The 15,863-nt window shown below is 40.6% G+C and overlaps 1 protein-coding gene across 6 annotated transcripts in view; it reads right to left on the reverse strand.

Moving 5' to 3' along the window:
* The window catches only part of ESCO1 (establishment of sister chromatid cohesion N-acetyltransferase 1), an 88,732-nt gene extending 78,463 nt beyond the window's left edge, over positions 1-10,269 (reverse strand). For 2 of the 6 annotated variants that reach the window (XM_061596685.1, XM_061596677.1), the window contains exons 1-5: positions 10,054-10,269; positions 6,979-7,083; positions 4,855-6,878; positions 3,670-3,781; positions 222-288 (exon numbers count right to left, since the gene is read on the reverse strand). In XM_061596685.1, coding sequence (XP_061452669.1) covers positions 222-288; positions 3,670-3,781; positions 4,855-6,876 — 2,201 coding nt within the window. In that variant the 5' untranslated portion in view covers positions 6,877-6,878; positions 6,979-7,083; positions 10,054-10,269. Of the gene's footprint in view, positions 1-221; positions 289-3,669; positions 3,782-4,854; positions 6,879-6,978; positions 7,084-9,227; positions 9,391-10,053 lie in introns of those variants that run through there. The other 4 variants (XM_061596660.1, XM_061596640.1, XM_061596650.1 and 1 more) reach the window with 4 other exon arrangements.
* Positions 10,270-15,863: the final 5,594 nt, after the last annotated feature.

The raw sequence follows: 15,863 nt of genomic DNA on the forward strand, positions 1-15,863 counted from the left end.
AGATAGTTTCAACCTCAAAACTCAAGATCTGCAGCCACTTCCTTTCCTTTTCCAAAACTCAGGACAATACAATAAGGGAGAAGATACTAGTCTTATATCACTAACTTTTCCTCTGTTCTGATTATATTTCATTAGTTGTGAAAAGGGCTTGAAACTTTACTGTAAGTTTTTAAAAGTGCACAATAAGAACAAAGGCACCAAGCAACGCAACTAATTTGTACCTGCTCTCATTTGTCTCAGTGGTTTTATTTGAGAATAGAGTCCGAACCAACGGTTTAGGAACAGGATCTACAAAAAAATAAATGTGTTACTTTACATATAATCAAATATTTCATGTAAACCATATATATGGTGACGTAAGTACAGAAAGAAAGTACAAATATTGACCTGAAACATCAGTTTTCTGTATAATTTTGGCCTTATAGCATACAATTTTAATACTGGAGGTTTACACCTGACATTAAAGACATTTTGGAACTAAGAGAAAATTTCAATTAGAACTGCAAGAGAATCTAGAAATCAAGAGTTTGATTGACTGAGATTAATGTGATATAGGGCATGATAGAAATATTTTAAATAATTAAGAGTTGCAACTCCAAGAACAGGGACATGGAAATTTTGGCCGTCCAGACGCTAAGACTCCAATTCCCATCAGCCCCAGTCAGCATAGCCAATGATTAGAGATTATGGAATTGTAGTTCAGCAAAATCTGGAGAACCACAGGTTCTCTACATGCCCTAAAGTATGACAAATTGCACTGTGCATGAATGATCTCCCACAGATGCAATTATTTAGTTTATCCTAAAAGCTTACAGCTTTTGTACTAAATGGACTTCAAGCAAGGTCCTGAAACTGTTAGCTGTCACCAACCTGTCGCTCAGGTTTTAATTAAACAAGGATGGGCTTATAAGGAGAGGAACTTCCTACACTACTTTGGATTCAGATTGGTCAAACACAGTATCTTGAATTGTACACTTAACACAACAGGAACCATTACAGCTGCTTTGTGTGATACATACATGGGGAAAAAACAAGTAGGGAAGGATGTACAGCTAAGTGGGAGAGCTGTCATGCAGAAGATGCCAAACACATCCCTGGCATCTCTGTTAAAAAGATTGTCAGGCAACAGAGCTGGAAAAGACCTCACCTGAAGCTTTGCCAACTAGCCAGTTAGAAGTCTAGTATAAGGCAACTACATGTTTTCAAACACACAAACATTAAGACAGGGAATACTATCAAGACAGTAGCATTTCTAATAATCACTTAGGAATTACAGTGTATAATATGTAGCCAAAGAGCCTATGTCATTTTAGATTATATTAGGAGCAGCATTATTTTCAGTACTAAGGTAGAAGCATAGTCAGCAATGATTAAGGCCTTAATTGGAATACTATAGTTAGCTCAGAGCAGAACTCAGTAGAAAAACAAAAAGAATCAGAGAACTGAACAAATCCCAAAACTTAGGGAAGGATGAAGAAATGTGATGTTATCCTACAGCAGAACTGCACAGTTTGCAACAAAGTCATCTGTCACAAAGCCAGTAGGATTGTATTCCAAGAGCTCAATATATATGTTTTTGCTGCCTAATTTGAATAGTAAAAATAGAGGGAAGGGGGAGTCCATCTTCTGGTAGGCCACAATGCTTGGTTGGATTGAGGCATTTATTGTCATGGTGGGTCATAATTGATGCAGGTCTTCTCTACAGAAGAGACAATATGAAATATTCTAGCAGCTCTCAAGCATTTCAATGAGAACAAGGATAATTATTCATCATATAGGCTAAGGTAGGCAAAATTGTAACTTACTAGATTGTACATTCAATTAAAGGTTAACTTTGTAATCCAGCTCATTAGGAAGGTTTTAAAACCTCATTTGGAAGTTCTAAAGAAAAGTCTAGTTCAGGGGTGGGCACCCCTTGGCCCCAAGGACCATATATGCCAGTGGGTGGGCAGTAGGCAGCCACATGCCCATGCGTATGGCCAGACCAAGAGCCTGAGCTAATGGCAGGTGGAACCACTCACACACAATCATACTCACTCACTCACACAGCATGCAGTTTGTTTAGCCTTGCTCTCCCAAATAGAAATTACAGTAACATGGTTGCCTTATTTATTTATTATTTATTACATTTATATACTGCCCCATAGCCGAAGCTCTCTGGGCGGTTTATAGCAATTAAAAACAATAAAAACAAATATACAAATTTTAAAACACAAAAAACAATGTAAAAACACAATTAAAAAAAACAATTAAAAACAATTTAAAAACACATGCTAAAATGCCTGAGAGAAGAGGAAAATCTTGACCTAGCATCGAAGAAACAGTGTTGGCGCCAGGCACACCTCGTTAACAGAATCATTCAATAATTTGGGAGCCACCACTGAGAAGGCCCTCTCCCTTGTTGCCAGCTTATGAGCTTCCCTCAGAGGAGACACCCAGAGGAGGGCCTTAGTTGTTGAGCCTAGTGTATGGGGGGGTTCATCTCGGGAGAGGTATTCCATCACGTATTGTGGTTCTAAGCCATGTAAGGCTTTATAGGTTAAAACCAGCACCTTGAATTGAGCTCGGAAACATACAGGAAGCCAATGCAAGCGGGCCAGAATCGGTTTTATATGTTTGGACCGTCTGGTCCCTGTTACCAATCTGGCCGCTGCATTTTGCACAAGCTGCAGCTTCCGAACCATCTTCAAAGGCAGTCCCACATAGAACGCATTGCAGTAATCTAGCTTGGAGGTTACCAGAGCATGGACAACTGAAGCCAGGTTATCCCTGTCCAGATAGGGGCGTAGCTGGGCCACCAACCAAAGTTGGTAGAAGGCACTCCGTGCCACCGAGGCTACCTGAGCCTCAAGTGACAGAGATGGTTCTAGGAGAACCCCTAAGCTATGAACCTGTTCCTTCAGGGGGAGTGCAACCCCATCCAGGACATCCACCATCCATTCATCCTTAAGATTCAGTCTCTACCACATGAATCTCATATTGCCTCAGAATTAGCCATTATCGCTTAGTCTGCATAGTTCTGGGCTCCTTTCTGGGCAAGATTTAATTCCACATCTTCTTTTCATCAGCAACTGGGACAAAGGAGGCATGAGGGTCTTGCCAACCAAGGGATTTCTTACTGCATCACCCACCATGCCCCTCCGGCCTTCCTGCAAATGTGAAGCCAATTAGATATGGTGCTGCTGTAGCTCCTCCTCTTCCTGATTGAGGTCGGGTGTTCTGCTCGTTGACAGCTCCTTCCTCCCCACCCAAAAAAAAACAGGGGAGAAAAGTCACAGCTGCACAGATTCAAGCAGCCCTTGGATTGCATTGTAAATCCAGCCCTAGAATTCTGGTGCATTTGCCCCCCTTGTAGCACCTATGTTTGGCAGTAAAGAAACTGGGCACCAGAATGTGGGCTGCACCATGGTGCACAGGGGGCATAAGACCAGCTGTAGGGTGCCCACATGTGGACTAGGCACTCAACTGTCAGGCTACTTTTAGTTTATCCTATTAAGGGCATAGTGCTGGATCCGATAATCCACAGTGTCCTTTCCAGTTCATGGTTCTACAGTTGTGTGGTCAAATTTGTCAAGGGTGATACAAACTAAAATACAACTATAAAGAACGTATACGGGTAAGATGTTATAAAGTTACAAAAATGTACAGAACCTGTATTTTAAGATTTACCTTGAGATTTTATTTCTGCTGTTTCTTTTTTTCCTTCTTTTGCTAGTGGTTGTGCCATAACGATTTTCATTGCTGTTTTTTCAGGACTTGAGTCCAAATGTAAGTTGAAGCTCTAAAGAAAATATTGGAACACATCATTTGTATGAAATTATTCCACCATGAATTTTGTGTCTTACAAAACTTAGGAGTTACAAAAACCCATACAAATTGACTATATTAGCAATTTGACAATAAACCCAATAATGGCAAATAACATGCAATGCTAATAATTCAAATTTATGATTCCTGCTTAATATAAGTAACTTCTTATGCTGTGCTGAATACAAAAACTATTTCCCATATAGCGAATTACAGAAACTAGCTAGAAAAGTTTACTTGAGACAAACATTACAGACCACTTTTTGTACAGTAAGCTAATTATTAATTATTTCTTGGTGCTACCCTGTACATTGTTCTATTGACCACAGAAAGCAATGTTACTGGTACACTGCAGTGATGTCTGGTTATGCTGTTGAAGGGAAGCTCTGAAAAGATTCTGTTGCGCTGTGAACCAACAGTGGATGTGTCAGATCTTACAGGCAGCAAACCATGCACAAACTGCTAAAAGTGAAATTTAACAGCATAGATTTTGCACAGTACTTAGAAAAGTGGCAGTAAGGATGAATTGGCTCATTTTAACCAGACTGCACTGTGATATATTCAATTTATTGCACAAAATGGGAATGAACTGCCTTCAAGTCGATCCAGACTTATGGCTACCCTATCCTTTTTCATGGTAAGTGGTATTCAGAGGGAGTTTACCATTGCCTCCCTCTGAAGCTAGTCCTCCCCAGCTGGCTACGGCCTGCTCAGCTTGCCACAGCTGCACAAGCCAGCCCCTTTCTTGTCCGCAACTGCCAGCTGGGGGGCAACTGGGTTCCTTGGGACTATGCAGCTTGCCCACGGCTGCACAGGTGGCAGGGCACGTAACCCCTGAGCCACTTGCTGTAGGGGTGATCTTTAGCTGGCTCTTTACACCCAGGAGACATGAACAGGGATTTGAACTCACAGACTTTGGACTCCCAGCCAGGCTGTCCTCCCCACTGTGCTATACCAGCACAAACTGCCTCAAAATATTTCTAATCTCATACTGAAATATACCAAAGATGTGCAATCATCATATAACAATATTTAAAAATTGATTACCTCATCTAGTGTTGATTCAGAACAATGGCGCTGGCTCAGGACAAACAGACCATTTTCTATAGCCACCCTATCTTTAGCCTCGATTCCTTTAAAGCAAGTTGTATTCAACTTCTGCTCATGTGCTGTGTTACCTTTGTCCTGCGTTTTTATCAGTTTCCTTTGGGCGTCTGGAAGGTGAGTTTCTACAGCTTCTGATTGTTGTTTCTCAGGAATGTTACACTTTAACAAATCAAGTTTTGGAGTACTTGGGGAAATTGAGAGATTTTGGTTCACATGATTAATCTTTTTTAATTTTATTTTTGTCCATTTAGAGGTTTTGTTTGCAGTGCTGTGCCTGCCATTCACAGTACATTTGACAGACATTCCTTTTTTGCTGGGGAAAAAACGCTTACATTGAGAGTTCCGATTGGTTTCCTTTTCAGTAGAGATTGTAGACTGAGGCAACTCCACTACTGCATCTCTTTCTTTCTCTTTTCCATATTCAGTGTTAGGATAATCTCTTTTTACTTCCACTGTGTCCGATTCAATCTCACCTGCAATTTCCTCACACAGCTCAAGAATGCTAATCTTTTTGGACTTCATCACATCCTCTGGCTGATACGCAGGTTTGGGGCTCAAAGGTGCTGGAAACATTCTCTTTGCTTTTACACTGATTTTTCCATTTTTGTGCACCGACTCGTTTTCCTTACTTATTGCACTGCAAGTTGATGTTGCAGAGAAGGAAGTTGTGTTGTCAGATCCATTTTTAGACTCTTGAAGGTTACAGTCAAGATTATTTCTTGATTCTCTTACCTTATCTTGAACTATGGTCAAATCACTGATTTTAGAATCCGTCTCATGTTTTTTCTCTTTCAGAGAACCCATCTTCTCAAAACTTGGTATTTCTGTTTCTCTATTTTTACATTCAACATTTTTCACTGATTTTTGTTCCATTTTCTGATGTATAGATTTTGGCTTTTCATTTTGTGGAACCTTTTTTTTCATCTGGGTGCAGTGTTTTACAGTAGAGGGATTTCCACCTTCAATTTTTCTGCTGCGCAATGATATGGTAGGCACATTAGATGATTGCTGTAATCTTAGTGATCTTCGAGTTTGATGCTCATCATGTGAAACAGTAGGTTGTGATTGGGGAATATCTTTCACCATCTCCTTCCAAGGCACTTCCTTAGTTTTTGTGAAATGCAACTGCTCTTGTTTAATTCTGACAGGACTTTTTTTAGTACTAGTACTAGTTGACCGTATAGCTCTCTTTCCCTGGTCAGACCCACACGTTGGTTTGTCACTTAAAGTTTTAGTCCGTGTTTGTTCAATACTTTGAGAGGCCAATTTTTTTGTACAATATGTTTTAGAATTCTGAACCTCTAAGTTACCACTGTTACTTTTGAAAAATTTACAGTTTTTAGTAGTTCTATCCTTTTTGGAATTTTCTTTCTTCAACTTTGTTTCAGAATACAGATTCTTATGAGTAGTTCTAATGTGTAGTGCTGACCGTCTGTTATATACAGCTTCAGTAGAACACTTTTTAATATCTGCAGAGGACTTTTGCTTCTTGGTTTCACAGGAAGTCTTACTTTTGACAGAATTAGATTGTCCCTTCCCTTTAGGACAGCTTTTGGAAGAAGTCTTTGTAGAGCTCAGGTACTTAGTATCATTCATTTTGGAAGATTTTAGGGAAGTTTTTGTAGAAGATAATTTTCCTAAAGGCTTTAGGGAAGCTTTTTTCACACATCCTGTTTTACAGGTTTTCTTCTTTAATTCATGTGAAGTCTGCTTGGAGTACTTCTGTACTTGTCTAGTTTGGGAAGATGGTATAGAAGATCTGTTAATGGATTTAATGACAGATGACCGGGTAGTTTTAGTACAGATTCTGTGAATTTCTTTCTTCAGGACTGTATTTTTATTTGATTTGGCATCAAGCAATTTTCTCTCTTTGTTAGTTGAAACCAATTTACTATTCTTATCCAATTTCTGCCGCTTAGCAGGGGGTTCTACTAGCACAGATTTTCGTTTCTGTGCTGCCATTTCTGAAAAAGACAAGTATTAAGTCATTTACACAGTGTTTCCAACTATTTCTGCAAATATTAGAACTTAAATGCAAAGATTAACATGACTTGGCTTACTCACAGGTACTGCTTTATAAATAAACTCAGTCTCAGTTGAAGAAATGTGCTGATCTGTGAAAAACACATTCCTTATAAATTTGCATCCAAAGAGAGAATTACATATCTCCTATAAACACAGAAACAACAAAATATTATTGGAAATGACCGTGTTTTACATATATCCTAAAGTTGTATTTCACTACAATAGTGGGACTTATTTCCAAGAACATGATTCAATTTTTCAGCTGGTTTTCTTATTCTATGAGAAGCTGCAAACATTTTGCAAACCATATTATATTACATAAGTATGAGTTTTATGCAATTAATAATATATATAAGTTTTGTACAACTTAAACTGGTCACAAAATTATTCTAGGGATAGGGAACCTGCACCCTTCCAGATTTTGTTGGACCACCACTCCCTTGTTTCTTGACCAGGTTCACCAACCCTGCCTTATTCAGTGTTGAATGCTCTGTATCTTGCACTATTTCTCCTCTAAGTCATTCTAAACTTTGTGAAAATTAAACAGGATTTGTCTTGAAAAATCACAGTACCAATGTTTTAAAATAAGCATTCTTCTTAATCCTCTCAGGAATCCCAAGGCCTGATTCACTTCATCTTCTAATAAAGCCCTTATATTGTGCATAAGTTGTTTTTAAATGTCTATGATTTTTGCCATTTCACATGATTTTTTGGGGAAGTTACCTACGGCAAGTCTACCTGTGGAGCCTAACTTTTTTGCTTTCTCAGGAATAAATCTATAGACTCAGACTATTAGTGTTACCAAATTCAAGAGGAAATATAAGCAATTTGACTCCTATATCTCCACTTGTAAAGTTTCTCCACTTTACAATGGCAAGAAATGAGAATAGGTGCCAAACTTCATCTGAAATTAAACCTTAAAAAAAAAGTGTGCTTTCCCTGCTGGAGAAATAATTGGTTATCTCCAATATCCTTAGAACTGCTGTAGCTTTCTGCCAGCATGATAGGACAAGGCAGACAGGTAACAGTATGTCTTACTACTACTTTTTCTCATTACAAATAAATAATATTTGATGGCTGAAACAAATAGTTCCTATAAGTGCATAAAGCACCCAGCTATGGTAAACAGACATGGGCTGGCAGCAGAAAAGCAATGTTTTGATGTGTAATCAAATCTGTAGCAAATCTCAGTTTGAACAGAAAGTCAGTAAATATGAAGCTCTTTCTTCTAAAGTCCTGAATCAAGGTGTCTCTGCCATATTGGTGATTCCAGTATTAAGCCTTCTAATTCTTCCTATTCTTCTTCACGAGAAAACTTTTACCCCAACTGTGAGAGCACCTAACTTGTATATAAACCCAGGTTTTGACTGAGGCAGAAAGTAAAAACCTTATGCCCGGCAGAAGTGCCTTCATGACTACGTGCTTCATACAGACATTATAATACATATATCGCACACATTTTGGGTTGCATCCAACACTGCTGTTCCACTTGCACAACAGAATTTCGCCCTCCTCTCCTCTGCAGTCCTCCACACACTTTCAAAATCTGTTCCAGATGTTTGGGGGGCCCTCTTGAGATTTTGGGGCAGGTGGGGAGAAGAGAGGAAGGAGAAGTCCTGAGGTGTGAGCAGAATGCAGCTTGCACGGCATTGGATACAACCCTTTACATGCTATTCCTCCAAAGAGTTCAGAGCAGCACACAAGGCCTCATCTCTCCCATGTTATCCTCAGAACAACCTTGTGGGGCACATTAGACTGAGAGATAATGATGGGCATGAAGTGAGCCTCATGGCTGAACAGTCAACACTAGCCACTACAACACTCTATAAGCAATAGATAATAACTATAAAAAAGAGGATAGATTTCTATGCATGAAAGGCCACAAGCACTATGGCACTGAGAGAAAACTTCTTCATAAAAAAATTCAACTGTGTTCTTCTGAAGGGTCTCTTCACACATTATGCTTTTGGATACACATGTATTATCAAAAACTACACCAAAAACCTTAAATGTGTGTTGTGTAATAAACAGGTGTTTGAGAACATATGTATCATATAGGTACACTTATCAGAGTCAGAACTAGTTTCAGCTCTGTTTCATGTACACTGGATGGGAAACCTCAGCGTTACTGTATAGTGGGTATAATGTCTCCAATGGCAGCTCAACACCTTATGCAACAAAACTGACTGCTGCAGGTACACTGGCATTACCTCAAGTAATACATTAATTGCAGGTAGCGTGCACATCTTCAAACACCCTGTACATTAAATTCTGGGACACATGTGTACCTGGGCATTTAAATCATCCGTGTTCTATGTATTTTCTACAGAAGGACATCAGTGTCAGTTCACATACAAAGCATGGAGTTGCCCTCAGCGGTGGGACCATGATTTCATATCCTAGCTTGACAACCACTTGTAAAACCATCGTTCGTTTAGATGATACTAGACGAGACATGTCAACGCACCATAGCTTTGCTTGATGCCAGGATCATATCTAGGTGTTTGGAGGAAAGAGTCTGGAGCTAAACAGTAAAACTGCACAGAGAATTCAACTTCCCCAGTCCCGACAAAGCCAGTATATTTAGAATGGAACATCAGCAGAGAGATATGAAGAGCTTCTAAAGCTACAGTCCTAACCCCTCTTACCTGGGAGTAAGCCCCACTTAATTCAATAGGACTTACTTCTAAGCAGACACAGTTAAGACTGCACCCTAAATTATCAATTCGAACCAGAAATTCCCAATTTGTTATGCATCGCTTTAGGGCTCTACGAAAAAAGGAGTATCGATTTTATAAATAAAAATAATATAATGGATGTTTTGCGACGGGAAAAGAAAGGGAGGAAGGTATGCTTGCCCTGCCACCCTCCCTTAGCAATTTCTCGCCTCCAACAAAGCCAAAATTTCCACAGTCGGGATCAGAACACACCCACACCCATTTGTTCCCTTCTCTCATTGAGTCGCAATAGCCAGATTGGGCGTCGGAAGTGAGAACAGAGAGAGAAACGCCAACGGGAAAAGGCCACAGCCTCTGTATATTTCTTTCGCATCTTATCCCCGCCCCTCCCGTCCCCACCGGCTGTTTGAGGAAGGGCAGCAGGATTGCTATTTACCTCATGGGAGAAGAGGGGGGTCCGCCAAGTTGCCCCCTCACAACACAAGCCGCTTTTTGACCGTTGAAGGAAGGGAGGGGAGGCGAAGCCAAGCGAAGCGTACGAACAAAGTCGCGACGGGAAGGCTCCACTCAGAACCGCGTCAGTGTCACTCGCGCAGGTTCTTCATATCACCCGGCCGGCTCTGAATAGCACTAAGAGAGAAAAAGGAAGCTACAAGAACGCCTCCTCACATCCGGGTATTACACCGGCCCCAGGGCGGGCACTCTCAGAATAGTTTCCTAGAAAGATTTCAGATTCTTGATCGCAGCGCTTAGAATCCTCCATGTGCGGGGCAAAGAAATAAATCGGAATCAATGAGTTAAAAAACAAAACACTCCAAATTGGAAGGTTATAAACTCTCCTTTTGCTGCAGTGCTTTGAAATAATTATATCCTTTAAATGGGGGAGAGGGGAACCTGTATCCCTCCCTAAGAACATAAGAAGAGCCTGCTCATTCATGTCATTGGCGATCACTCGTGGCCCAGGAACATTGTCATCCAAGATAAGGTCTTTTAACAGTGGGTCCGTAAGTGACTGTGGAGGCCAATTCTGGATCCACACAGCCTCCCACAGTGAGGACATAGGTTTCCAGATGGAAGAAGGTCCCGATGAGGATTTGCTTGACGTACCTTCCACTTAGCTCGTTTGTCCCTTTCGCCCTGTACTCGTGCTTCTTCAAAGTCCATAGCACCTTTAATAATGGCGGACCTCCAATTGGGACGCTCATGGGCCAAGGGTTCCCAGTTCTCGATGCTTAATTTGGCTAAAGGCCCATCTAGTCCAGCACTTTGTTCTCACAGTGGCCAACCAGATGCCCATGGAAGCCCGCAAGCAGAACCTGAGTGCAACAGTGCTCTCCCCATTGTGATTCCCAGCAACTGATGTTCAAAAGGAATACAGCTTGGTGATGTTGAACTCCAACGCCCATTAGCCCCTGCCAGGATAACGATTTGTTGGGGATGATGGGAGTTGCTGTCCAACAACAAAGGCTCCCCACCCGGGCTTTAATCCCCTCCCCTGTGAATTAAGATCTTAAAAAACGCACGCCACCAGGGTCCTCCCCCCCAGATTTTCCCTCGGCAGAACGGGGAAACTCCTAACTTGTTCAATGCATTTATTTATTATTTATGAAGATGACAGATAGATCTTGAACTTTCCCAACAAAGAGACTTACAAGATGACCATGTCAATTCTTGATACAAACAATGCAATTGAAACATTACAACAAAATCATACCAAAAATCACCGGTGGAGGGGAAGCAATTTCCAGACCAAACAAAAAGCAAAACTGTTCAGATATCTTAAGTCAAAAGCATTCCTACTATCATTAAGTAAACTGGCCGAAGACTTTTACTGCTTGAGGTGGATAAGATGGCGCCCCCACCTTTCCTGTAGAGAAGCCAGCTGGACTGATAGTTGGATCTTATTTTAATACTGGCAACAGGAGAGGCTTTTCCACCACACTGGAGGACAGGAGGGTAGTTATGGGGGTGCAAGACAGGCCACATAACACACATAGCTCTATCGTCCAACAGAAAGGTACAGCCAGGGCTGCCACTGCTGCCGTTCAGCATCTGCTGCCTCAGATGGTCATCTTACTCTGCCTAATGGTAAGGATGGCCCTACTGTCAAGGAAGAAGCACACTCCCTTTCAAAGCTTGCATGCCAACAACAGGGCAAAAATTCAGCAAGGTCATCCGCACAACACAACAAGATAAAACTACACAACATAAAAATCTCCCAGGTTTTGAAAGCCCAGGAGATTTTCTCACTCAACTGTGGGCAAGTTGCATCCAAAGAAGTGACAATTAGTTTGCTCATCATCAGTGTTTGATGTACTGTTTTTGCAAGCAGTAGTGGAAGATTTTGCACAATAATGTAGCTGGAATTGGAGCCACAGCTACTCTCCAAATGTGAAACACAGTCCCCCATTGGAAAATTATCTTGCACCTTGGACAGGTTGAAAATACATTTAAGTCTGTAATTCTGTCCTCACTTATCTAGGAATAAGTTCCACTGAATGCAATACAGCTTATTGTATTGTATTACACTGAAAAATGTTCAAAAGCTAATGTAATGTGGTGGTTAGAGTGTTGCACTAGGATTTCAGAGACTAAACTTCAAATCCCCACTCAGCCATTAAACTGACCCTCAACCTAACCTGAGAGTTGCGGGAAGAAAATGGTGGAAGAGAAACCTGAACTACTGTGAGCTCTTTAAAGAAAGGGTGGGATAAAAATAAACTGAGATCTGCCTCTTTTTCCTTTCTCTCTGGGAAACAATGACATATGAATAGGAGGAAATTTAGTCTTCCCCAACTTAGTGCCTTCCAGCTGCTGTTGGACTACAACTCCCAGCAGCTCCAACCAGCATAGCTAACTATCAGATATAATGTGGGTTGTAATCCAACAATACCTGGAGGGCACCAGATTGGGGGAAGGGTGGGCTAAAATGTTACCTTAATTTCTGACAATTGCTTAAGAAAAATCAGGTACACTGAGTTCTTCAAAGTTTTTTTATATATACATAATAACTCTTATTATTACCGTGAGCTCCTTTGGGAGGAAGAGCATTATAGACATTTAATTAATTAAAAAAAATTAAAAAGCCAAGCTGAAGTCATACAATAAATGCCAAAGTAACTTCTTGTTGCTATGTGCCTCCAAGTCGACTACGACTTATGGCGACCCTATGAATCAGTGACTTCCAAGAGCATCTATCATGAACCACCCTGTTCAGGTCTGTGGCTTCCTTTATGGAATCAAGCCATCTCTTGTTTGGCCTTCCTCTTTTTCTACTCCCTTCTGTTTTTCCCAGCATTATTATCTTTTCTAATGAATCATGTCTTCTCATGATGTGTCCAAAGTATGATAACCCCAGTTTTATCATAAAGTAACTTGGGGGCGGGGGCGGAAAAGGCGGTTATAGTTGTTTCAACGCAGCCATCGCAAGTTTTGTGTACTTGTACCGTTCTTATCCTACAGCCAGAGGATTCTAAGGGCTGCATTGTGAAACCAGAAGTACGATGGCTGAGTGGAACTTCTCAGTTTTTTAGCTCCCTTTGCAGGGACACTGTTTCAGACCCGCCTCCAAAGCGACGCCCTGACGCCTGACAGTCATGCTTACCGCTTCCCTAAAAGATTTCCAATGTGTGGACCGGATTTCCGGCGAAGAACTTGCTATGTAGAACTTGCGCGTGCGCAGCTGAGTGTGGAGTTTTGTTATTTAGATGTTTAGTCTCCGTTTCGTTCCTTTTTCACGCGAAAGGTCAGTATTCCGAGTACACCTCATTGGACTGTTCTTTGGGGAGGAAGGGATGCTAAAGTTTTTGCTACCCTGAGCCCCTACTGGTAGGAAGGATGGGATATAAATTAAATACAGTAAATAAATAAAATAAATAATAAATATTTTATTATTTCTTCAAACCTTGGGATTTCCCTAAGTCTGTTAGCACCTCTGCCTTGTGCTGTTTTTATCATGTAAGAACCAGCACCTGGGAGAACTAAGTTCACTATTATATATTTTTAGTAGTTGCTTCATCCACCCACCAATAGAGATAAGATTTTGTAGCATTACTGTATAGCGACCTCTGACAGTCCCCGTCAAGTAGGAGTCAAGAAGGCCAAAGAGGTTTTCAATGCAATCCTATGTACGTCTAGGCAACCAAAGAAGTTCCGTTATGTTCAATGGGGCTTGTTCCCAGGAAAGTGTCTATAGGACCGTAACCTTAATGCGGAACTAGGAGAAAACCCCAATAGTTGCTCGATGGTCCTTGTCTCTTTTTCAAAGTTATCAGCCTTGGGAAAAATCTTGCTATCCGGAAAGACATAATGAGGGAGGTCAATTAAAAGTAGCTTGTCTTCATTTTCTGGTTAGTATTAAAACATTTAGGAATTTATTGGGCCCTAGAGAAAGAGTGATCGGGCAAACAATTGGCATAGTAGCGCTCTTAACACTCCAAGAGGCATGGGAACCTCCAGATATTGTTGAACTCCAACTCCCATAATTCCTGACCACTGGTCATGCTGCTTGGGCCCAGTGGGAGTTGGAAGTGCAACTTCTGGATGGCCTCAAGTTCCCCAACTTTGCCTTACAAGGTAGGTAGGTTTAAAAGCAGGTGTGGGATTATTTGTAATATGAAAATACACGAAGGTATTATAAATATGTAACTTTCCAACACACACAAGTGTAGAAGAATATTTCTGTTTCTGAAAAACATTAAAGCAATTTTTAAACATTTTGTTTGTTTTCTGGATTTCTTGATTTGGCAATATTGAAGATAACTGAATTTGTATTTTAATACTGCTTTTGGCTTTGCTGGTAGGTTTTCCCCATAACCAGCTTTTCAGTTCTAATCACAGTTGGAAGCCCCACGAAGACTTTTGACCAAGGCATTTTCCCTTGAGAATTAACTTCCAGCTCATTCAAGGGACTTTACTTTTGTGTAAATAAATAGGAATAGCAGAGGTCTGCATGTGTATCCTACAACAGTGACCTCAGTTTGAAAGCCAGTCCCATTGTAAGTCTTCATCAAAAATTGTTAGAATCAATTTGGTTTTAGGATTTAGCAGTGTGACTCCATTTAAAAATATCCCATATGAAAGGCTTTTGAGCATATATTTTCAGCCTTTAAACTCATTATTCTTGTATTAAGAGGGCAATAAATTTTCATTCTCCTATTTTTAATACTTGCTTCCAAAGCACTTTTTAGGGAGACACTGTGCACTGGCTGAATGGAAACTTCCAGCAGCTGTTGGTCTATGATGGTGCTTTTAGGAACAGGGAGGAGGGAAGCTTCGCCAACGTAGTTTTACTACTACTATGTAGTATTAAATGAGGCTTTTTGCATACACTCAAAATGAGAAAGGCAGGTGGCTTATTTCCTATTTTTGTCACAGCAATAGACAAAAGTACAGTGAACTCTTTGAAGTATATATAGCCTCCAACTCCAGCACAGCCTACCAGTGCCACACAATTGTAAAAACAAAACAAAAACTGGTTGTTCAGCATCCTTTAGCCATTTTAGTCCATAAGAGTAATGATAGTATTCTTAACAATAAGGAGCAGAATTATGCTTCAGTGCTGCAATGCACTGGAGCTGGAGCTTTTTCCACTTAAGCCAGAATGTATGATCCAGCTGCCTAACAGCTTTGTGATTAGATACTTGCCTTAGGTAGCCAAAGCAGTCACTTTGCAATAGTCACATAGCATTATAAAGTTCAAATTTATTTTCAATACGATGGGAATACGGTACAAGTTTGTCATTGTGGATGTTTCTCCCCCATTAGCATATACGCTGGTGATTTTTCCAGGAGATGGCTTGGGAGGGAGGGAACGCTACAAGTGGGTTCATGTTTTAATAAGGCAATCCATTTTTCAATAATTGCCTTAAGAACTAGAAGTAGGAAATTCCATTAAGTGTCATGATACCCCCATAGCCAACACTTATTAATATTTTCCATCCCTGTTAATAGCACTTTTATGCTATGAAGGATGCTATCATCAAAGTTAAATATTATGTCTAAAAGCATCAAATGGTTAATTTCTAAAAGGGGTTCTAGTGTGCAAGCCTTCCTGGAAACTATGTCAAGTGGCCTGGAAGCCCCTTATTCCCACATGTGTGATGGTGGGATGTATTTAATCAGTTGTTAGTGGAAAGTCATTCTAGAATATTACTTCACTACACTGGAATAAGTGCTAGCACTAAGGCACTACACTGAGAACACATTCCAGGGCACAGCCAGGCTCTTATTAAACCCTGAAGCACT

The sequence above is a fragment of the Rhineura floridana genome, chromosome 1, assembly GCF_030035675.1.
Source record: "Rhineura floridana isolate rRhiFlo1 chromosome 1, rRhiFlo1.hap2, whole genome shotgun sequence".
Taxonomy (NCBI): Eukaryota; Metazoa; Chordata; class Lepidosauria; order Squamata; family Rhineuridae; genus Rhineura; species Rhineura floridana.